Source organism: Chrysochloris asiatica, unplaced genomic scaffold (assembly GCF_000296735.1).
Source record: "Chrysochloris asiatica unplaced genomic scaffold, ChrAsi1.0 scaffold00003, whole genome shotgun sequence".
NCBI classification, from domain to species: domain Eukaryota; kingdom Metazoa; phylum Chordata; class Mammalia; order Afrosoricida; family Chrysochloridae; genus Chrysochloris; species Chrysochloris asiatica.
The window spans coordinates 29,926,215-29,951,176 of record NW_006408521.1 but is presented as its reverse complement, the minus strand read 5'-3'; the positions used below and the strand labels follow the sequence as shown (position 1 = coordinate 29,951,176).

The following is a 24,962-nucleotide window of genomic DNA, read 5'->3' as shown; positions in this document are numbered from 1 at the left end:
GTACTAAATGTCTCTGAATTGTACAAATTTACAATGGTGGTGGTTGTTGTTGATCTCAACTCAAAGTGACTCTGTATAGTGTTTCCAAGAAGTAGCTGGTGAGTTGAATTGTCAACTTTGCTGTTAGCAGTCCAGTGCTTATCCTACAGAGTCAATATGTTATTTCACCTCATTAAAAAAACAGATAATAATAATAATAATAGGCAAAACAAGATGCATAAATGACCTAGGACCATCAAGGGAGAAGAGCAGAGAGCGGGACCCTACCCAGAGAAGCAGTGATGCCTGAAATGGAGCCAGAGATGATGACGTGGAGCAATGGAGCAGCTGGACACTTTAGATCCAGAGAAGGAGAGTGACTGTGTGCTGAAGACCTGGGGGATACGGGGAAGGATTGAATGGAGGGGATTGTAACCATGGCAATGAGACGATATACGATAGAATGAATGTAAAACTAATGTTCTCCCATGTAAACTATCACATAATTCACAATAAAACATTTAAGAAAAAAAAAAAGATGCATATATGAAACCCAAACCCAACCAAGTGCCATTAAGTCAATTCCAACTCATAGTGCTGCTCCTCAGAAACCCTATATAGGGTGGCTATGGGTTGGAATCGACTCAATGGCACTTTAACAACAACAACATATCTTTATGGGAGCAGAAACCTCATCTTTCTCCTGCAGAGCATCTGGTGGGTTAGAACTGCTGACCCTGTGGTTAGCAGCCCAGTGCTTAACCTACAGCACCCCCAGAGCTCCTGCATATATGAAAAGGCAGCCCAAAAACTCCTAAGAAAAGGATGTCTTTCTGCTGATACTCTGCTTCTACTCTTGGTCACAACACTGAGTTCAACCACTAACTGTATATAGATCCCACCATTATACTGTCTGTGTATGTGTGCGTGCCTTTCTGAAAAGGCAGGAAGGGAACAGAAAGTGAAGAAAATAGAACGGTAAAGCCTTGCCAAATGCAAGGAAAGGAGGGGTGATTCCCACTACTGCACCCCACCCAACTTGGCACAAAGAGTAACGCTCCCATTAGGGTTTCGAAATGCCAACTGGGGTTGGAATCAGAACAAGCAGGCTCCTCTGCCTGGGTAAAAACCAAGCCACCTAACAAGAAAAGCTGGGGTGCTCCATTTGCTGCCCACATTGGCATCAATGCCACTTTTTGCTGAAAAGCCCCTGAGCTGGTCCAGATCAGCCTCAGTGCTTTGCTCTCCCAGGCCATTCAGCCTAACAGCTCTAGTCTGCCCTTCGTCCTGCGGGATTCCAGTCTACTTCATCCTACCTGTCTTCCAAGAGTCCTATCTCCAGCACCACTAAAGGCGCCATGCCTTACCTATTAAAAATGGAGCTAAGATGCCTTCAGAACTTACCCCGGGTCCAACTCGAAATAAACACCCTCTCAGCCCCTCCTCCCTTTCAGTCCAGCTCTGTCTCCTTGCAGACAGACAGACATATGGCATCGCTGCCTCAGAGACCTGCCCTACAGGGAGACACGAATGCATCCCACATGCTCCACCGTGGCACCAAAATTCAGTCACAGCCAGCCCAGCCCACCTGGCCAAACTGCTATCACAAAGGCCCCTCACAAAGGTTCCTAGGTACCATGCTTCTGCAACTCCCTAACACCCAAACCATCACAGATGTCTGTCAGCTAAACTGCGACGCCCCCTTAGGTCCCTTCCACGCCAAGTATGAGCGCCCTTCTTGGGAACCCCTCCACTCTTGGCGACAACATTCCTTCGGACCCCTGAAGCAAGGCAGCGACGCCGTCTCCAGCCAGACCTCGATGACCCCCGAGCCCCTAGGCGGCCCGGACGCCCCTCCCCCTTACCTGCGGGGGTTCAGCCCTGGCTGACAGGGGACTGGGCAGCGCCTGGAGGAGCAGGAGCGCCATGCCACCTAGGAGCCTTCTCCTCTTCATCCCCCTCCTGCTCCTGCTCCTCCGCCACGGCGCCGCCACCACCCTCCTCCTCCCTCTCCTCCTCTTCCCTCTACTTCCTTCTTCCAGGCTTTTCCTGTTTCACTCTCCCCTCCCGCTTCCGGCTCTACTCCACCCCGCCCCAGTCAAAACACCCTCCCAGATACTGAAGGCACTCCAGTTCCAGGGCTTCATTGGCCTCTGCTCTTCGTTCATTGATCAAAGCAGCTGTCGATCAAATAGAAGTCCACCTATGAAGATAGAAGACTAGAGAAATCCAACCAATGAAAAGTAGGAGGAAGCCAGGCCATCTTGAGTGCAGCAAGACTGTGTAAAATGAGTCCTGTTAGGCAGAGTGGCAGAAGTAACTCCTCTCAGAAGGCGGGGCCCCCCACAACGTGTATTGAAAAGTCTATGTCTAGTGCTGCCATATTGAGTGTGGCGGAATTATTAGGTTTCCATAGTCTAATAAAGAAAGACAGGGAGTATGGTGATGCTAAATAAGTTATTTCTAGAAGGTAACCCAGAAGGGAAAACACCTGCAATGTAAAGTATTTTTTTGTCTTGTAGCACAGCCCCAATATTATGATCCCTCTTCTTGTCCCAAGAAGTCCTGGTGTGGCGCTCTAGGTTAATGCGCTGCGCTGAAAAGTTGCTTTGAACCGCAAGGTCAGGGGTTCAAGCTCACCGGCTGCTCCTTGGAAACCCTATACAGGGTCGCTATGGGTCGGAACTGACTTGACGGCACTTAACAACCTTGTCCCTAAAGGCCCAAGCAGTTTAGGTCAATTTGAATTATCTAAGAGAGAGTGCCTTACTTGAGGAACACTGTTTTGTCATGACAAGTTACAGGGACAAAATCCTATTGACTATCTCAAAACCAGTAACTCAACTGTCATCAAATTGATGCCAACTAATGGCAACACCATGGGCATCAGTATGGAACTGTGATCCTTAAGGTGTTCAATGGCTGGTTTTTCTAAGGTATATCGCCAGGAATTTTTTTCGAGGCACCTCTGGGCAGACTTGGAACTTTGAACTTTTCAGTTAGCAACTAAGCATAGAATTAAGTTTGCACCACCCAGAGACTCCTCTACCTCAGAAACAGCCCTAAAATCCATCCTCCATTGCTTCAATTCATGTTTCTCATCTTCTGATTAAATACAATGTCCTCCCTACTGTATTCCCAGTTGCCAATTCCTCCTCTGAAATTCCTACCACACACCACAGCAACAATGTCACACCTTCCCTTATTAAAAGACTTGACAGCATATACAGCCCAAACTTCTTGTGGTTAGTAGTCCAGTGCTTATCTTACAAGTGCCACATCAATACTCCCATTTACAAAACCCTAGGCTCCACCCTATTTCTTCTTCTGGGTCCACATAACATTTGCCACAAAATGTATTTAATCTATGAGTAAAACATCAGCCTGCTTGACCCCTCCCACTAAATGTATAGCTCTTTCTATGGCATACCAGGTCTTTCTCATTTTTTAAAAAAATATCTGTTTATTGAGTCAGAATAGATTCAATAGCAACTAACAACTCAATGTTTGTAAAATAAACAAATTAAGATCCAATGGCAAAAAACACAGCTGCTTATTATAGCAGCCAATTTCTTCACAAGACTGTTCTAGGAAAAATGATCCCAAATTCAAACATATTTTATAGAGACCCCTTCATTAAGCCTTAAACAGGACAAAGAAAAATTATCAGGATAAGGAAGCCTATCAGCATGAGGCCATAAGGGTACAGAGAGGACTCATGGCCATGTGGCTAATTATAGACCATAACAAAGTCATGATTGGTGGCAGATCGATTCTTCATTGTCAAAGGTGGAGGTACAGAAGTGGGGAGAGGGCTATGATTAGTATTCATACACAATTACAGATTAGTATATGGGACTGGTTCTGAGGCTCTTCAACCACCTGGCTACTTGAAATGGAAGTATGACTCCTGTCCATGAAGCTCTGGTGCACTCCCTGTGAATCATTAAGGGTACACCCAGGCCAAGTTCCCTGAAGGCAAAAACTGCCCCTTCCTGGTCTGGTCAGGGGAGTTATAATCTACTTTCAAACAAGCTCTGCCTGAGAGCAAGAAACCCAAATGGAGTCTGAATGTATGTCAAGACTCAAAATGGAATTAGGGCTCCTACTGTCCTGGTGTGGCACTGTGGGCTAATGCGTCAGACTGCAAAGTCGTTTGAGAACTGCAAGGTGGTTCAAGGTCACAGCTGAACCCTATACAGGGTTGCTATGGGTCAAAATTGACTCAACAGCACTTAACAACAACAACACTCTCCTGGTGTGGCACTATGGAATAATGCACTGGACCAGGTCAGTTTGAACTGTAAGGTGGGCGGTTCAAACTCACCAGCTACTCCTTGGAAACCCTATGGGTGTCTATGAGTCAGAACCTACTCAATGGCACTTAACAGCCTAAGCTCTAATACAAGAGGAAACGTTTTACAGGCTGGCCTGTCTCGCCCATAACTGAGCCCAGTGAGAATTGTTCTTGGCTTAACCAGTGGCAAAGTAGAAAAAGGTAAGAGTGAAGGAATCAGTTTAGCCCTAGCCTGTGAATAGCCTTGCAGTCTGAGTATGGCTGTGTGGGTTAATGCGCTGGGCTGCAAAGTCAGTTTGAACCACAAAGTCGGTGTTTCAAGCTCACCAGTCATTCTCAACAGCACTTGACAACAATAATGAATGTCCATAATTCTATTTCTATCTTGACACAGCTTTTCTCCAGTACTGCAAAGATGACAGATATTTCAGTAATGTCAAATTTCTTAGTAATTCATCCATCCCACAAATCAAATGATGCTGTGGATAAGGAGTTGGGCTGCTAACCACAGAATCAGCGATTCAAACCCACCAGTCATTCTGCAAAAGAAAGATGAGGTATCGGAACAGAAACCCTATATGGGGTCAATATGAGTCAGAATTGACTCCATGGTTGTTGGTACTATGTGCCAGGGAGTCGGTTCCAACTCATAGCGACCTTATACAGGGTTTACGAGGCTGTAAATCTTTACGGGAGCAGAAAGCTTCATCTTTCTCCCGCGGAACAGCTGGTAGTTTCCAACTGCTGACCTTGTGGTTCACAGCCTGATTCGTAACCACTATGCTACCAGAGCTCCTTGACTCCATAGTGGTGGTGGTGGTGGTGTTTGTCATGGAGTCGTTTCCGACTCATAGAGACCCTGTACAGAGTTTCCGAGTAGTGGGGGTTTTTTTGTTTAGGAGAGAAGTAACAACTGAGAACTAGCCAAGAGTCAAACAATTTGGTCTCAGTCCTGGCCTCTAGAAATTAGAACAGCCCAAGACTGATTCCTATGAAGCAGAGGTCAGACACGCCTCCAAGCTCCAACCTTTTTGCCAATTCTGACATGTCCCTCCCACAATATTCTACTTCTTTGCTGAGTTCAAGAACTCATTGCAATGGTCACACAGACTCACAAACCAAACTCACAATTATGGAGTTTATTAGAGAAGCTGTTGTTAGGTGCCATCAAGTCGGTTCCAACTCATAGTAACCCTGTATAGGGTTTCCAAGAGACAGCTGGTAGGTTGAACCTCCGACTTTGTGATTAGCCGTCCGTCCAGTGCTTATTCTGTAATGCCACAGGACTCCTGTTAGGGAACCAACAGGTTACAATTCAGGGTCAGGAAACTCAGGATATAGTTCTTTCTTCAGGACAGCCTCTTCTCAGCTGTGCCCATAGGCAGGCCTTCCCCTGGGTTATGAAACCATTCAGTATAGATTAATAAGTAAGCACAAGCCAGAAAAAGGGGATTTTGCTACAACTTCTCTCTCTGCCTGTACCTGAGAGTTCAAGCTGAGCTATTGGGAAGGAAAAGCGCAAACCCCTACGTGACAATTAGCAACTTCCCACACCAACACATTTTAATCACTGTACCTACCAACCTCCAAGGAACTCTGGTAGCGTAGTGGTTATGCGTCGGGCTGCTAACCTCAAGGTCAGCAGTTCGAAACTACCAGTGGTTCCGTGGGAGAAAGATGAGGCTTTCTGTTCCCATAAAGATTTACAGCTTCAGAAACCCTGTACAGGATCACTATGAGTTGGAACCGACTCCACGGCACACCAACAACCACCTCCAGAATCTTGGTGTGACACTGTAGGATAAGCGCTCGACCACAAGGTTGGCGGTTCCAACTCACCAGCTACTTCTCAGAAACCTTATACAGAGTCACTATGAGTCGGAACCGATTCAACGGCACATAACAACAATAAACCAGTGTCAGAATACAACTGTGCACCATAAGGTTTTTCAATGGCTGATGTTTGGGGAGGTAGATTGCCAGGACTTTCTTCCAAGGCACCCCTAGGTAGACTTCAACCTCCAACCTTTAGGTTAGCATGTTAGAGACTCCTTTACTCACTCTAACCCCCCTCTTTCAACATCACACAGGGGCCAATTCAAAGAAAGCACAGCAGCTTTACCAGAAAGTAGTTGAGATGCACTTTGAGAGAAAGCTATTGGAACTGCCTCTGAATACTGGAGCCACTACATGCTCTCCAGACTTAAAAAAAAAAAAAGTTAACAATTTCTCCAAATCAGATAAACAGATGGCCAATAAGCACATAACAAAATGCTCAACATCATCAGTCGTCAGAGAAATTCAAACCAAACCACAATGAGATACCACTTCAAATTCATTAGGATAGCTACAATCAAACAAATGGAAAATACCAAGTGGTAACATGGATGTGTATTAACTGGTACATTGCTAGTAGGAATGTAAAATGGTATAACCACTGAAGATAATAGTTTGGCAGTCCTTCAAAAATGTAAACATAATATCATCATATGATCCAGCAATTCCTAAGTATATACCCAAAAGAATTGACAACACGGATTCAAACAGATTCTTGTTCACCAATGTTCACTGGAACATTATTCACAATAGCCAACAGATGGAAACTATCCAAGTGTCCATCAACAAAGAATGAGTAAGCAAATGTCATATATACATACAATGAAGTATTGTCATAAAAAAAAAAAAAATTGAAGTTCTGATACATGTTGCCACATGGATGAATCTTTAAAACATTACACTAAGTGAAATAAGCCAGACACAAAAGGATGAATATTATGTGAAATATCTAGACTACATAAACCACAGAGACAGAAAGTAGGTTAAAAAGTACTGGGTGGAAAGGGAGTTGGGGAGTTAGTTATTGCCTAAAGGATACAGGGTTTCTATTTCAAGTGACAAAAAATTTTGGTGATGGTTGCACAACGTTGTGAATATCACTCAACTGTAAACTTAAAAATGGCTGAAATGGCAATTTTATGTTATATATTTTTTTTTCCACAATAAAAAATTTAAAGGAAAACATAAAAAATAAAAATGGAAAAGTCTATGAAGACAGAAAGAATGCCAGGAGACTTGAGGAGTTAAGAAAAGAAGGGAAGAGTTTAAAGTTTTGAAAGAACATCTTTGAAAAATTGCTCCTGAGCTCTGGCTATCTCTTGTAATGTTTTCCCCATTTGTCTTTGGAAGTGGGCAGAAGCTGAAGCCAGGTCTGTTGTTCTAAGCCAGCAAGCTCAAAGACAAATTTTTCTCAGGTGCCAGGTAAAATCAAATTGCACAGGCTACAACATGAGTGAACCTTACAAACATTATGCGAAGTAGAAGGCAGTCAGTTGAACAGAACAAGGGGATACTCTGTGGTTTAAAATCAGAAAAGATGCGTATCAGGATTATATCCTTTCACCCTACTTATTCAATCTGTATGCTGAGCAAAGATTCAGAACAAGGCAACACCAGCAACATTCAGATGACACAATCTTTATTGCTGTCAAAGCATTGGAAACACTTAGAGCACTTGAAGATTAAAGACTCCAGCCTTCAATATGAATTACATACATCTCAACATGAGAAAACAAATGCTCTGGTAGCATAGTAGTTATGAGTCAGGCTGTTAACCTTAAAACAACAGTTTGAAACGACCAGCCGTTCCATGGAAGAAAGAGACTTTCTGCTCCCGTAAAGATTACAGCCTTGGAAACCCTATGCAGGCTCACTATGAGTTGGAACTGATTCATGGCATACCCACCACCAGCATAAGAAAACAAAACTCTTCACAACTGGACCAATAAACAACATTAAGAGAAACAAAGAAAAGATCAAAGCTATCAAGGATTTCACTTTATTTAGATCTACAATCAACATCCATGGAAGCAGCAGTTAAGAAATGAAATGACATGTTGCATTGGGCCACAAAAGACTTGTTTAAAGTGTTCAAAAGCAAAGACATGACTTTGAGGACTAAAGTATACTTGACCTGAAGCATGATATTTTCAATCACCTCGTATGCATGCAAAAACTGGACAACGAACAAAATGGAAGAACTGATATATTTGAATTCTGGTGCTGGTGGCAACTATTGAATACACCGTGTGCTGCCAGAACATATGAATCTGTCTTGAAGTACAGTCAGAATACTTCTTGGAAGATAGGATAGCAAGACTTCACCCTTGCTTACTTTGGACACATTATCAGGAAGGACCAATTCCTGGAGGACATCATGCTTGGAATAGGATAAGCCAAAAAGAGGAAGACCCTCAAGAAGATGGATTAGCACAGGGGTTACAACACCTACGCAAACATTATCTTTTATTGTGAGGAAAGCACAAGACAGGGAATGTTTTGTTCTGATATACATGGAGTCACTATGACTGGTGGGTTTGAACTGCCAAGCTTTTGGTCAGTAGTCCAGTGCTTAATCTACAGCATCACCAGGGCTCCACAGAGACAGAAAAGAGATTCATGTTTGTGAACGACTTAGAGGTGGGCATGGAGACGGACTGCTAACGGATAGTTTCTCTTTGGAGTGATGAAATGTTCTGGAATTACTGGTACTAAAAACCATGAAATTGTACACTTTACAAGGATGAATTTTATGGTATTTAAGTTATATGCCAAGGAGCTCTGGTAGCGTAGTGGTTACGAATTGGGCTGCTAACCTCAAGTTCGGCTGTTTGAAACTACCAGTGGTTCCGCAGGAGAAAGATGAGGCGTTCTGCTCCCGTAAAGATTTACAGCCTTGGAAACCCTGTGTAGGGTCACTATGAGTCAGAACCGACTCCACGGTACTTAACAACAACAACAAGGTACATGTCAATGTTTTAAAAATGGAGAAAAAAAAATCCACTAACAGCCAGGACCTTGGCCTCTGGAGTCTGGGTGGTTAATGATTAATGTCCCTGGCTGCTAACAGCAATGGCTAGAAGTTCAAGTCTAGCCAGAGGTGCCTCCGAAGAAAAGTCTGATGATCTACTTCCAAAACATCAGCCACTGAAAACCTATGACCCAGTTGACGGTGGTGGTGGTGGTTATGTGCCTTGGAGTCAGTTCAGACTCATGGTGACCCTGTACAGGGTTTCCGAGGCTATAAATCTTTATGGGAGCAGAAAACCTCATCTTTCTCCCACAGAACAGCTAGTGGTTTCAAACTGCTGACCTTGCAATTCGCAGCTCAATTCATAACCACTGCGTTACCTTAGACACTGGCTACCTAAAATGGGGGGCTATAAAGGAACAAACAACAACAACTGCTGCACAGGAACTTTTTAAAGTATTGAAGAGTAGAGATGTCAGCTTGAGGACTAGGGTGCGCCTGACCCAGGCCATTGTGTTTTCAATAGCCTCATATGGATGCGAAAGCTGGACAGTGAATAAGGAGGATCGTAGAAGAATTGATGCCTTTGAGTTGTGGTGTTGGAGGAGAGTACTGAAAGTGCCATGGACTGCCAAAAGAACCAATAAATCTGTTTTGGAGGAAGTGCAGCCAGAGTGCTCCTTGGAGGCCAGGATGGCTAAACTTCGTCTCTCCTACTTTGGACATATTGTCCGGAGGAAACAATCGCTGGAGAAGGATGTCATGCTGGGTAGGGTGGAGGGTCAGAGAAAAAGAGGAAGACCCCCAACGAGATGGATCAGCCAGGTGGCATCATTGATGCACTCAAGTGTGGCAGCGGTAGTGAGGTTGGCCCAGGATCGGACATTGTTTCGTTCTGCTGTGCATGGGGTCGCTATGAGTCGGTTCCGACTTGATGGCGCCTGACAACATAAAGGAACAAAGTGACTGGCTTAGAAGTTTTCAAGAGGAGTTTAGTTTCAGAGTGTGCAGAGGAAGGTAGAATCCCCACTGAATAATTTTCATCCTGTCTAGATGGGTCTGGTGAAAGGAGATGGGTAAAAGATTCTTATGATTCAATAGTGAATAACTGTTATCATGACTAATTGCAACTGTAAAAGTAGAAGTTTTATAACAAAAAGGGGGGAGTAATTAATTTTACAGTCCAGAAACAGAGGGCCCTAGGACCATCAAGAGAGAAGAGCACAAGCAGAATGTGGGACTCTATCCAGAGAAACACCGACACCAGAGATGGAGGCAGAGATGGGGACATGGAGAAATACAGCAGTTGAGGACATTTTTAGGCTTTGCACGTGACATATTTTTCTTCTTTCTTTTCTTTTAACAACCCTTTGTAGATGTGAAAAACATTAACATGCAGATGTACAAAAACAGGTTGCTGTTGTTATGTGTCCTCAAGTCTATTACAACTTCTAGTGACCCAATGTGACATAGTAGACTGTCATATAAGGTTATAAGGTTTTCAAGGTGACTCCAAGGCACTTCACAACAAATCTTTATAGGAACAGATCACCAAGTCTTTTTCCCGCAGAACTGTTGGGTGGGTTTGAATTGCCAACCTTTAATTGATTAGCAATTGAGTCCTTAAACATTGCCTCAAAAAAAAGATAACAGACCAGATTTGACCCCTCGACACACAATTTGTCAACCCTTACTCTAGAATAGCTCAACTCCCATTCTGTGAGGCCTCTGGGTTTCCAGCAAAAACTAGGGGATTTTTGCCCTTAACTAGGGAAATGAACAATGGCCTCCAGACATCAGACCAGTTTCCCATACAGTGTGTACCCTCCTCCAGGAGCCAAGGGCAGGAGCTTTAATAACTTAGACTGCAGACAGTTCGCTATACTCCTTAAAGAAATTTATTCAATTCACAGTGATATTCTTTGAATAGAAACAGCAAATTCTACCAGACAAAATTCATATACACATTCATCCCCAGGTAAGCCATAACACTCCCTGAGCACCTGGAGATATTACCTAGGGCAGCCAAGCTGGGACAGGGCAGTGGTTGGGCTTTCCTGTGCGTGCTTTAAGGCTCTTTGGTCCTGGGTGATTTCCTTTTGGAGGTACTCAAAGGAAACTTCCCTTCCTACTCAGTACACACACCAGTCTTACTTTGCTCTCAATGGAGCTGAGGAAGGGAGACAGCTGGGAAATTATATTCATTAAAATGTACAGATATGCCTACATACATCCTGTTCATTCATAGTGGATTGCTCTTTTAAAACAGATACAAGGCAGTGGGGGGAAGGAAACTTCTAGAATCATAAAGATTCCAAGAATAGGTTCAGACATGACATGATTTCAGGGCAAGAGAACAAAGTCAGTGTCAACAGGTAAGGTCTGCTGTTCAGCACTATGGCCTTTTTTAGCTCTAATAATAATCGGGTGCCTGACAAACTCAAACTGAACAACACAAAGAAGCTTTCAGACCATGGGGCAGTGGGGAGGAGAGTGGGGAAGGCGGGAAGATGAGACATCACGGTGATAGATTTCTTCCTCCCGTGTCTTCCTGAGCAAGGTTAGAATGCCATGGGTAAAAGGCATCACTGCTTGAGAGAGGAGGAAAAGTAGGCACAGAGGAAAGGGCAGGAGTTCCTCTAGTTCCAGGGGGCTTTCCTCAATCCTGACTGGAATATAGTATCCCAGAGACTTCTTAGTTCCCCCAAATGGTTAGCTTGAGTATCTCCCCCAGGCATCAGCACTTTGTCCTAGTTTCTGTTCTCCAGGAAATGGAGGTTGAAGGTCGGGAGCAGGCTCTGGTCTTTGCTCTCCTCGTTCACTTTTATCCCCTGGGGTCTGATAAGGTACCTGCTGGGCTAGAGGTATAAAGCCTCTTTCCAACCACCGGATATCCACCCTGGCCTTCACGCACTGTAGGTCTAGAAGCATGAGGACCCAGGTGTGCACGGCAGCTGAGGAGGAGCTGGGGAATTTGGATGGGGACTGGTCCTTGCTGTGGTAGGGCTTTTAGAGACCCTTATTGAAGTAGACATAAGGCACAAGTTCTCCATACTTGGCCCTGATGGTGTCTTGGAGCTCAGGTTCCAGAAAGGAAACTGGCAATTCGCTGAAAAGAAAGGAGAGGATTATGAACATGCCACTTGGGATCATTACCCCTAAATAAAATCCCAACCCAAATGTCACCTTCTAAGAAGCCCTACCTGACTTTTCCAGACAGAATTCTTAGTGCCTCTGTACACCACACTCAGGCTGACTTCGTTCTCCCTGATGCTAAAGTTCTTTGTTTAAACTCCCGACTTTTCCACATGCCCATGAGCCCTTACAGGCACCATGCTTGATACACAGGCAAACTTAGCACACGTGTACTGAACTAAGAAAGGAGTGCTGGTGGTGCGGTGGTTAAAAAGTTCAGCTGCCAACCAGATGGCTGGCTGTTTGAATGCACCAGTAGCTCCATGGGAAATGATGTGGCAGCCAGCTTCTGTATAGATTCACAGTCTCAGCAATCCTATGGGGCTGCTCTGCTCTGTCCTTTCAGGCCTATGAGCTGGAATCAGCTTGGCAGCTAGGACTGAACTGAGAGTACTGAGGAGCGGGAGATGGATGTTTTCTCTGGATACATTCAAGCTACCCCTGGTCTCCTGGCGCCAGCTCCCCCACGCCACAGTCTGATGCTTCCTTTCCCTTTGTCATCATCCCCTGGCTCCCTACCTCCCCCATCCAGGACATTCAAGAAAAAAAGGGGGGGCTCAAGTAGCCTTCCCCTGAGCAATCATTGGTCAGAGTAAGAGACTCTTATTTAGTGATAAAGACGAGATCCTACCTAGTAATCCAGCCAACAGGGAACTTTTCCTGTCCCCTCACCTTCTCTCCAAGGAGCCCTTGCACCCCTGAAAGGGGGCAACCTCACCCCTCCTCCTGGCTTCTCCCACCCCTTGAAGGTCTGTTTTGGGTTGCTATGCACACGGTACAGAAGCCCTGAGTTTAGACCAATAGGCACTTGTCCTTGGACAAATGCTGCCCTTCCAGCCTCCTCCTTCCCTCCTTCAGTACAGCAGGCAGGTCAGGGGTGGTGGCAGGGTGTTCAGTGAAACCAAGTGAGAAACAAACAGCATATACCATGTCTGTGGGAAGAGCCCACATGCCACGGGCACCATGAAGACGAGACTGCAAAGAAGGAGAAACCAAGGCGTTAGGGGACCTTTCACCACAGGCCCACCCACATCCCAGACCTGAGCTCCCCAAAGCAAGCGGGTGATGCCCATTCCTCCCAGCGGGCTCCACAGCTCCTCTCCCTCCGGCCCTTCTGCTCCCTAGGGTTCTCATTCCAGTCCAGCTCAGGGGCCCCAGCAGATGAAGGAAGTTGCTAGGGATGCAACCAGCAGTCAGTCCTAGCATCCACAACATACCCTGAAGTGTGGGACAGGTGCGATGGGCAAGGATCCCAAGGTCTGGCTCATTTATTCACTGCACCAAACCAAACCAATTACCGTGGGATCCATTCTGACACCAAGGATGGCACAGCACTGGTAAGCACTGTTTCTCAAAGGTCACTGTGCATACAAATAACCAGAGGAGTTTGTTACAGTGCAGAGGCTGACTCAGTAGGGCTGGAGAGCCTCTGTTTCTAAGTTTTCTGATAATGCTGATGGTCTGCTCCAGGACCATGTTTTGAGAAACGAGGTCTTAGGAAGCTTGAGACTCTAACAGACTAGCTGTGTGACTTTGAGCAAGCTACTTCTGGGCCTGTAGAGGGAGGCAGCAGTGTCTACCTTGAAGTGTTCCCACAAGGATTAAATGACATAACATAATTACAACACCCAGCCCATAGTAACTAATCAATTAGCAGATGACAGTATGGCACGATCTTAAGACTGCTATAGATCAAGTTCACCTCCAGCAATTACCAACCGTATGTACTTGGGCAAGTCTCTGTATCACTTTATTCCTTAAGTACTTCATTCATAAAAGGGAGCAGTAATAATACAAGTACACATGGAGTTCCTGGGTGATATAAATGGTTAATGTCCATGGCTACTAATCAAAAGGGTGGAGGTTCAAGTCTGCCCAGAGATACCTCAGAAGAAAGGCCTGGTAATCTACTTCTGAAAACCAGGCCCTTGAAAATCTAGGGAGCATAGTTCTACTTTAACATACACAGGGTCACCACGAGTTGGGATCGTGTAGATGCCTCCAGGGTGAGAGAATTACGAGAAGTCATAGATGTGAAGTGTTAGCTCTATGGGAGCACAGAGAAAGCATTCAACAAACCCTCACTGTCATTACTGTTGTCATTGGCTCCATGGTCCTGCAGTGGAAAGGATGCTAGGACACATCCAGACAATGGGCAGGCACCTAACAATGCTGATGTGACTTCCTCCCCTCGAGGTGGAGACACCAGACAGTCCTACCAAAGCTGTATCTCCTCATTCTTGTCACTCCAGACTGAAGGTCAGGGGTGAGACCCCAGGATAGGAGGATACTGCAGCATCCTGTTTTCCACACTGATGTATGTATAGAATCTATCCCCCTTCAAAGAAATGGAGCAAGAACTCTCTAGATAGACCACAGAGAGGCCTGAGATCAGCCATGTTTAAAGTCAGACAAAAGAGCCCGGGTTCTCCAACATGAGCTCCCCAAGATATGCATCTTGGTTCCCAGCCAGCCCCAAACCCATGCCATCAGACAGGATACTCACAAGCACCCACACAGCATGACCTGCAACGGAGCATGCAGAACCTTGACTTTCTGCACAAACACAAAGATATGTACCTTAAAGTGAGTCCCACACTCACCCACCACCCACCAGTCAGTCAGCGGGAGAAGTCCACAGACACGGAACGCCTAGCCCTACACAAGCGGGGAAGGGGACTCCTGCTTGCCTTGTTCTCTGCAGACAAGACCAGGAGACCCACTCTGAATCTAAAACAGACGGCCATGGGGCCTACTGTAGACTCTACTTGAGAAAGATGAAGGGGCGGCAGCGAGAGGGAAGGACGGGAGGGTCAGGAATCCCCAGGCACAGGTGTTGGGGGCCTCTGGGCAGGAGAGAAGATAACCCACCTTCATGAAATGCAGTTTCTCCAGCCGTTCCATGAGGACTGGTAATAAGACTAAAAGAGAACAAGGGAGAAGCTGCAGAGAGGGCAGTAAGAGCCCTGCTGAAGTCAGGCCAAAGACCAGGTGGCCTTCTCTGCCCTAGAAACTCCAGGAATACTTTCCATTTGGGAGAAGATTGTATGGGTATGACCACCCAAAACCTCTCCCCAAGTCCCAGCAGAACAATGCTTCCCAAATGTCTCAACCTGCACCCTCTAATCACAGTAGGACATGCAGCTCCAGGCCTAAAGCATCCTTTCTCAAAATATCTTTGAAGACTCCTGCAAACATGTCTTGTAGCCTCCTTTCTAACATGCCCCGTAGGCAGCTCCACCAGGGCAGGGGATTTCTTTTCTCTACTACTGTCTCCCTAGTGTCTAAAGCGTGTAGCAGGCGCTGGAGGAACACCTGGCAAATCGATGTAAGATACACCATTGTCTCCCAATTTCTGCTTAACTGCTGTGCCGGGAATGCCAGTAACTCTCAGCGCTCAAGGAAACCCGTTTGGAAAGCATGGCTGCAGAGGCTGAGCTCCCCGCTCCCACCAGAAAGCTGAGGGTGACTCAGGCCTCCATCACGTTCTCCCAGGATTGGGGGTACGGCCCCGTCTTACTCATGCCAGGTGCTGCCATGGTGATCCGGGAAATAACCACCTGAGTGATGCCAATGGCCGCCGCTCTCTGAGGGTCAAAGAGAGTCAGCTGTTAGGAATAACCATACCCAGCATAGCTGCAGCGACCCTGAGGGACTGAGTGAATGAATCATGGCCAAGTTGGAGCTAGTGCAGAAGAAGGCACGGACTTACTGGGGGCGGAGTAACCTCACCTAACCCTCTCCCACCCAGCCAGACTTCTTTGGCTTTGGGACCAGAAATGATGGAGAAACGACATGGGAGGCCTGTTCTAAACAGAAATGTGGGGAAATCTATGGGGAATGAGGACAGAGTCAGGGTGGTGGCTTGTCCATCCTATTTAGAGCCCAGGCCTGCTCTGACCTCAAAGGAGTCGGGGAAGGGTATAAGAACAAAGTCCCTCCTCCCACCTCAAAGAGAGACCTCTGCTCACCCGGGAATGACCAATGTCCTTGTGGTTCCTGTCCTTCACACAGATGCCCTGGATGAGTTCCCTAGACATAGACAGATGTTGCTGGACTTGGAAAGGGGGTTCTGGAAGTCTGCCAGTCATATGACACACCAAGAACCCAAGGCCAGGACACTGAAACTCTAGGAAGCCACCAGTGACCCGAGCTTGCTCCTCTGGCTTTCCTTCGGTACTCCACTGACCAGTATCTCAGAGGTGATCAAGGGCAGTGGCCAAGAGAGCTGGTGCTAGGCCCAGACTTCCTAGGCTGAATCCTGGAACTGCAGTGTGTGTTACCTTGAACACACACCCCTCTAAAGCCTCAGTTTTCCTCATCTGAAAAATGGGAATAATCATAGCCTCTACTTCATAGGGATTGCTAAGTACTTAGGCTAGAACCTGATACAGAGTATTTATTATCATCATTATTTTCAAGCCATTTCTTGACCGGAGACCAAGTTGGGGGCTAGGACATTTGTTGTGAAATGGCAATGAGTTAGGGAAGAAGAGAAGAGCAATCCATATGGATGACAATTCTGGTAGTGCTCTTCTACTGAGATACATTTCCATTTGCTAGTACTCGCAAGACGATGGGCTTGCAGGAATGGATCGCTGCTGCTGCTAACAGCAACAACGCCTTCATTTTCCCTAGTTAAACGGTGAGACACAATGAGGTTTTCTTTTTACCTTTCCTGCTGAGAAACTTAGGGATCAGGTACCATCTATTGGTACTCCTCTGGCTTCTCTCAAAACTCCTTGGTTCTGTTCTGTCTTGGATATACCTCACTCTGTTATGTTTCAGTGCATAAGACACCCCTAAGGCTTTGGAAATAGGCAGTGTTCACAGCTTCAATAACAGTTATTTTTCCCCACCCAGGAAGTGACTCCCACAACACTCAACCCAAAGACTAAACTGAAGTCACCCACCACTCCCAGGTGGGTGGGAGAAAATCTCAGGGACCCTCAGAGGCTCAGCCAGCAGCCCTCCCCACATCACCCCAGCCCCAAGAAGTCACCCATTGCCTTGATTCTTTGACCTTTCTCAGGTGACCTTATGGTTTTAGAAAGGAAAGGAATGCCTGTACTCACTGCTGCCGCATCATTGGGATGTTGACACAGTTAGCTGCTGCCACTGCGGCAAAGGGCACCCAACGGCCAACCAGGGGTGGCGCTCTCTGTTGGGGGAAGGGAAGAATGGAAGTTGTCAGGCTCACTGGGAGATGACGACGGTGAGGGGTTAAGGTCTATACAATTCCGTCTCTGGTGGCACAGTGACTAAGTGCAAATGATGAAAAGGTTGGTGGTTCAAACCCCCCAGCCGCTCTTCAGGAGACAGATGTGGCAGTCTGCTTCCATAAAGATTGTAGCCTTGGAAAGAAATCCTATGGGGCAGTTATACTCTCTCCTATAGGGTCATTGTGGGTTGAAATCAACTTGACGGCAATGAATTTTTATTGTTATTGTTGTTAAGTGCCGTCGAGTCGATTCTGACCCATAGCGATCCTGTATAGGGTTTCCAAGGAGCAGCTGGTGAGCTTGAACCACCAACCTTGCAGTTCAAACAACTTTGCAGTCTGACAATAGCCCAGTGCCACACCAGGACTCTTGGGTACTACCAAATACCCAGATACCAAGTCTGGGAACCCCAAAGGCCTGAGAAGGACCAACCCAGGACAGTCCCACTGTATTTCACACTTTCCGGACTCTGGTCACAGGGATTCACAAAAGCCTGAAGACAGACACGGCTAGTTTCCTTAGGACTATATTGCCCCCTTGTGGCCACATCTGTCCACAACAGCTCAGACCATACCTTTGTCAACATGTTCATGCCCACAGCAGTGGCCACAGCAGTGGTTGTGGCTGTGAAGTAGGAAAGGGCCATCTGCCTAGTGGAAGAGAGAGATGCTTTCGAAGTGAGAAGGTAAATCTTGCTGGCTGAGAGTAAGACCACAAGTTTCAGGTCCGAAAATCTTGTGTGATTGGTCCCAGCCTCAATCAGAACCTGTGCACTTTGCTGCACCCTAAGCCCTAGTTTGGAGTTCTGGTGTGCAGCTGTAGGATAAGCAATGGAGACTAATAACCACAAGGTTGGTGGTTCAAAGCCAGCAGCTGCTCCTTGGAAACCCTTATACAGGGTCACTATGAGTCAGAACTGACTTGACAACACACAGCAACCACCACCACAATCCCTGGTGTTGCACTGTAGGAGAAGCACTGGTTGGCAGTTCAAACCCACTAGCCACTTCACAAGAGAAAGACGAGATTTTCTGTACTTATAAAGATGTATAGCCTTGGAAATCCTATACAGGGTAGGGTTACTATGAGTTGCAATTGACTTGAGGACAGTGAGTTTGGTTTTAGTTTTATCTGGAAAAATCTTCCCTAACCTCCTACATGGCTGAGTCCTTACCCTTTGAAAGTCAGCTGAAATGTTCTCTCTGCTTCTCTGATCAGCTTATCGACACTGATTTCCATGCCCCCCCACCCCCTGCTGTTCTCTATCTCATCACCCATCACCCTGTTTATTACCTTAACGGCAGGAAGCACAATCTGAGATCACTGTGCTTGTCATCTTTTTAGACCTTAGACTCCGAGAGACCAGAGACCACACCTGTCTGACTCAACCATAGACACCCCCCTCCTAGCACCTGTAACCCCACCTGGCATATAAAACACATATTATAAGACATATTTGTAACATGAATGAATGAGGGAATGGATGAAGACATTTGGAACTGGTCTACCTGAGGGATGTAGGGGAAGCTGCGTTCCTGTTCGTGTAGTTGACTAAGGCATTGAAGGACTGGTTCACCCACTGCCAGAAGACCACCGCAGGCACCGTCCTACCAGTCAGGAGACCAAGAGAGGCAGAGGGGAAAAGGTGGACGGAAGGAAGGGTTGGTACATGCCAGCCAAGGCACATCACCTGCCCCTCCTCAAATGGTTCCTATGCTATTTTAGCTTCTACCCAAGCTGTCTGGAATGCCCCCTCCCCTGTACCTTGCAAAGTCTACTAGGAAATCCCTTCCTCCTTAGAACCTTTCCCATCCTTCCTCTGGTCCTTCTGCGTTCCCTGATTCCATGATCCCATAGCCTCCCTTCCACCTACCACTCACAAGCTGCATGAGAAATGTTTACTTCTTGGCCTCCTCAACAAAGTTGGGTGCTCCTTGAGGGAAGGAATCAAGACTCTATTCCTAACACCTAGCACAAATCTGGGCTCCATGAAGGCTGACTGAATGAGTGAGTGAGCGGCTCCGAGCACGGAACAGGAACAAGGCGCACAGCCTGAAGTTACACAAGCCCAACTGAACTGACAGAAGGGGGCTTCCTCATTTTTTTAAGTTGAATTATAAAAATACTTGAAACTGACTGTTGAATAAGTACTTTAAAAAGAGGGAATTAGAATAGCTTATTAATTGAGTGTTCTAGAGGGGTTAAAATCCAGACACCAATATCTCCTGCCTTGAACTTGGACTAAGAACTTCTCCAGCAACTCATGTAGTTCTTTATCTATAAAATGGGGATGATAATAGTACCTATAGGGTGGTTGAAAGGGTTTATCTGAGTTGGTTCATGTAAAAAATTCCGTGCACTGCCTACTAAGTGAGCAATAGAAGCAACCAGTTGTTACTAAGTCCATTTTAACTCATGGTGACTACATATCTTCGCAGTAGTCTCAAAAATCCGTGGCTGATTTTCAGGGACTAGATCATTAGACTTTTCTTCCAAGGCACTTCGGAATGGACTTGAACTGCCAATCTTTCAGTTAACAGCCAAGCATATAACTACTGTTTATACCACCAGAGATGCCAATAAAGATGCTATTATTACTGCTATCATCACACTATGGCTCCCTGCCTACCAGGTCTAGACAGCCGCACCTCTACCCACCGCTCTGCCCCAGGTCCCACCTGTAGAACTGGAGCATGAAGCCTGTGAGGATCATGCCCCCCGGGACCTGAAAAGACATCCGCCCGATGACGTTCATCTTCTCCCCAGTGTCGGGGTGAAAGGCCGAGTCATACAGCTTCTTGGCATATAGCAGCTGTTCCACTTGGGTGCCTGGGGGCACAGTCCCCATCCTACCACCAAGGACAAGACAGATGAGGAGAGCCAGCCTACAGGCAGAGTTTCTGCCCAGCCCTACTAATGCCCCCCAACTCCCAGGCACCCTGCTCTCATTACTTTCCTCCCTGGAGGGTCTATCAATCCAGGTCACCACCCCAACCACTCACCTGCTCTTCTCCACCATCATCTTGGCCCAATCCAATTCCCGTTCTGGCGCCAGGACTGTGCGGGGGTCTGTGATATTGAAGAAGTGCTTCACCCGTCCCAGGAAAGTGCACTGGTCCCAACGGGGAGCATCGATGTTAAAGCCAGACAAGTTAGCCTCCATTCTGTTCTCACTGTGGACTTAAAGGACAAAGGGAGACTGCTGATTGACCCAGAGGCCCTGAGCACCTTCACCGGGCACTACCTGGTTCTCTGGGAGAGCCCAGTGAATGGTCAGCAGACTGAGCCTCCAAGCCCCAACCTGTGTCTCCCAGTGCCTGCCAGTGGCCAGCCCTGTGCTTGGTCACACTGTGGGCGATGGAAAAAGAGACAGCAGTCCCTGTCCTTGGGGAGTTCAGAGCCTGACGGGGAAAGCAAGCTATAACAAGCGCAGCAGGGGATGACAGGCAGCAGACATGAATGGGGGCCACAGTTAGTAGCAGGGTCTTCCCAAAGAAGGGGAATATGGGCTAGGCTCTTGAAAGCTAGACCAGGTTCATCTGGAGGAAGTGGAAAACACAGGGTCACAGGGCAGGCAGAAAAGGTCACAGATAAAGGGGGGCACGAACATGCACTTTCAATACTGCAGCCTGTGTGTGTGTCTAAGTGACCCAGTGCTGCTCTAGCAGAAATGCCACCAATAGAAATGTCTTTCTTCACAGTTTACGAGCACCGGCTCTAGGAGAAGTCTTTCTCTCTGTTGGTTCCTGTGGTTAAGTGCCGTGGAGTCAGTTCCGACTCACAGCAACTTTGTATAGGGTTTCCAAGGAGTGACTGGTGGGTTTGAACCTCCGACATCTAGGTTCAAACCAACTTTGCAGTCCAGTGCTTAAGTATTTAAAGTAAAACAAACCTACAAAAGTGAAAACAGGAAACCAGAGATTTTAACGTATAATGAAGTCAGCTGCAAAGCAAAAAGAGGGAACAATGTAGATACAGAACTTTTAAATGGCAAGGAAGTCAAGTAGACTTCAAAATAGAACAAACTTTTGTTTTAAGCAGTGAAAAAATTAATAAATTACAGGGTTGTTGTTGTTGTTATGTGCCGTTGTGTCGATTCCAACTCATAGCGACACCTATAGTGTGTCCAAGGAGCGACTGGTGTGTTTGAACCACCACCCTTGCAGTTCCAACCAAACTGGAAGTCAAGTGCTTATCCTATGGTGCCACACCAGGACTCCAATTACAGGGTAACCTCAAAGAAAAATAATCTACCTGCACATCAAAATAAAAAAAGAGGAACATCAGAAAGATTTAGCAAACATTAGCACAAAAGAAATGAAAAGAAACCCCAAAACAAAATGAACTCAACATAAAAAATTATGTAGAACATAGACTCCAGCAGCAACACAGAAAAATGACAGCAATCAATTCACACTTATTGATAATTACACTGAATGTAAATATATTAGACGTACTAGTCAAGAGACATAGAGAGCAGAATGGATAAGAAAACAGGATCCTTCAATATGCTGCCTACAAGACAGACAACCTAAAACGGTTAAACAAACTCTGTTGTATATACACAATGGAATATTACCAAATGTTAGAGAATGATGCATTTATGAAACACCTCACAACATGGTTGAACCTGGAGGGCATCATGCTGACTGAAATTAATCAATCACAAAAGGAAAACTATTGTAAGAGACTGGTAGCAAAGTGGTTACAAATCGGGCTGCGAACCTTAAGGTCAGCAGTTCGAAACTACCAGCCGCTCCAGGGGAGAAAGATGAGGCTTTCTGCTCCCGTAAAGATTTACACCCTCGGAAACCCTGTACAGGATCGCTATGGGTCGGAACCAACTCGACGGCACTTAACAACATCAACAACAATGTTGTAAAAAGTTAAAAAAAAAAAAAAAAGGTTTTCTTGATCAAAGGAATAATCTATGATGGCTATTGGTCAGAGGGAGAGAAAATTACTCACATGCTAGAGGGTAGACACAAGTTAACATGGGTAACAGGGCAGGCAATATACAACAGGGAAGTTAGCAGAGGAAAGATGAAGGTAGCAGGAGCCACATGGAGGAATGCAGTAATTAAAGTGAATAGACATAAATACTGTTCAATGCTGGTACATGGAGGGAATTGCAACTGTGTAATGAAACAAGCTCTGGTAGCGTAGTGGTTACAAATCTGCAAACCGCAAGGTCAGCAGTTCAAAACTACCAGCTGTTCCGCGGGAGAAAAATGAGGCTTTCTGTTCCCGTAAACATTTATAGCCTCAGAAACTCTGCACAGGGTTGTTATGAGTTGGAACTGACTCCATGGCACATAACCAACCAAATGAAGCAAAGTATGATTTACTGAATGTAAAACTGAGGATCTTCTACGTAACCCTTCATTCAAGTCACAATAAAGAGTAGAAGAGGAAAAAAAAAAAAAAGTGTACCACTTTAGATCTAAAGTGAAATAAGGATGCATAAAAATTAGCTAGGTGGAGGAGGGGGATATCTCAGGCAAAAAAAAGAGCGAACATAGAAACCAGAGGGTGCATGGGGATGAGACCTACTGAACTCTCACTGTATGCTTAGACATTTCGCTTAGTGCTGGGTATGCCTTTCCTCAACTGATCTTCAAGTGTTTATCTTATTCTGAAGATAAAGACTTCATATTTATATAAATACTTCATATTTATCTAATACTTATCAAATACTAAATAAGATAAATACTTTTTATCTTATAAGGCAAATACTTTTTAACTTGACCCCAATTTTACAGATTAAAGACACTAAGGTATATAGGTAAGGAACTTTACCAAATCACACAAGCATCAGCCAATGGCAGAGCCTCATATTCTATCAATCAAATACACAGATACATAAATAAATATTGTTGTTAGGTGCTAGCAAGTCAATTTCGATTCCAAGCAACCCCATGTGTCATGGAGTAGGCCCTCTTTTAAAGATCTTCCATCTGATTAAGTCAGGACCATCCAAGATAAACTCCCTTTTGGTAAATTTAAAGCCAACAAATTACTGGTAGCGTAGTGGTTATGAATTGGGCTGCGAATCTTAAAGTCAGCAGTTCAAAACTACCAGCTGTTCCACAGGACAAAGATGAGGCTTTCTGCTTCTGTGAAGATTTACAGCCTCGGAAACCCTATATGAGTCGGAACCGACTCCATGGCACACAAGCACAATTAGAGATTTTAGTTGTATCTTCAAAACTCCTTCACACAGTAACACGTCAGTTAGTGTTTGAATGACTAAATGGGAGGTGTGTATAATACAAAACGGCTGCTGAATCCCTCATAGCTCATTATCCAGAAACATTCCAGAGAAGGAATCCTGAAGAATTTTATTCAAACTGGCTAATCACAAATATCAGAAGACTAACTGGGGCTTTTGACTTTGACAACAATGTGCTGAGAGAGAACATAGGAAAAGACAAATATAAATATAAGAAAATCAATGAGTTTTGATTTTCCATGTGTTGGGTTCCAAGTGACATACATGGTACTTATTTAAATACAGGATGCTGGCTTCTGTCTCAAGTTCTTTGCAAATGCTATTCCCTATCCCTATCCCCCATCTTCACTAAATAACACCTACCCATCCCTCAGATTTCAGCTTAAACCTCATTTCCTCAGGAATTTCTTCTTTGAAGCACCCCTCTCACCTCCTCCTTTGCTAACAAGATCAGCAGCCCTACTATCAGCCCTTTTGGCAGCTGACTTTTTATTCAGAGCGATGATAGTTTGTCACGATACTCTGAGGCTATATCTTGATAAATGTCTATCTCCCCGCTACGCCAAAGGCTCCTCCAAGTCAGGAGCTGTGCTCACCTTACATGTCTTGCACTGTATGTAGCCCTGGTGCCTAGCATAGTGCCTATACCAGAGGTGCCACTAGTGGGCATTCGGACATTCAGTTCTGGAAGAAAGCAGAGAGCAGAGAGGTCTGGGCTACAAGGAAATCACAGCATCTGCAGCCTCTAGGTCATTTGTTGTTGTTAATGCTGTCGTCAGTTCCAACTCATAGCAACCCTGCATAGGGTTTCCCAGGAGCAGCTGATGAGTCTGAACTACAGACCTTGCTGTTCAAATCAACCTTGAGGTCGAGAGCTTATCCTATGGTGCCATAAAAGTTTTTCAACGAGAAGACCCATAGGAGGAAGAAAAGAGAGCTGAGGACAAACTCTAAAAGAGCACTACATTTCAGAGGCAAGCCAAAAACAATTTTTTTTAAAGGAAGCCCCTAAAAAGATAAGAACGACCAGAGAGGAAGAGGCAGCCGACATATGCAAAAATGAGAATAGTGGTCAGCTTTTCCATTTTTGTTAGAATGGAAGCAACATCAACTAGTTGGCATGCTGGGAGTAGGACCAGGAGAGGAGCCGCCAGTGTGAGGTAACCTCAGTGGCCTGACCCTGACGCCACTAGGGAGAAGAGACGCTTAGTGTCCACTGCTCAAAGTCTG

General features: G+C 45.6%; 2 protein-coding genes across 2 annotated transcripts in view; both read right to left on the bottom strand.

Moving 5' to 3' along the window:
• WBP1L (WW domain binding protein 1-like) overlaps positions 1 to 2,060 on the bottom strand; it is an 85,104-nt gene extending 83,044 nt beyond the window's left edge. The window contains exon 1 of the mRNA XM_006831301.1: positions 1,845 to 2,060. Coding sequence (XP_006831364.1) covers positions 1,845 to 1,934 — 90 coding nt within the window. The 5' untranslated portion in view covers positions 1,935 to 2,060. The remainder of the gene's footprint in view (positions 1 to 1,844) is intronic.
• Positions 2,061 to 12,092: 10,032 nt separating this feature from the next.
• SFXN2 (sideroflexin 2) lies at positions 12,093 to 20,663 on the bottom strand. Its single transcript, XM_006831300.1, has 11 exons — positions 20,503 to 20,663; positions 20,179 to 20,349; positions 19,009 to 19,107; positions 18,075 to 18,150; positions 17,354 to 17,439; positions 16,250 to 16,310; positions 15,799 to 15,865; positions 15,150 to 15,199; positions 14,785 to 14,834; positions 13,206 to 13,253; positions 12,093 to 12,192 (listed from the first exon to the last, which is right to left on the bottom strand). Exons 1-11 carry the CDS (start codon positions 20,661 to 20,663, stop codon positions 12,093 to 12,095), a joined length of 969 nt encoding a protein of 322 aa, XP_006831363.1.
• Positions 20,664 to 24,962: the final 4,299 nt, after the last annotated feature.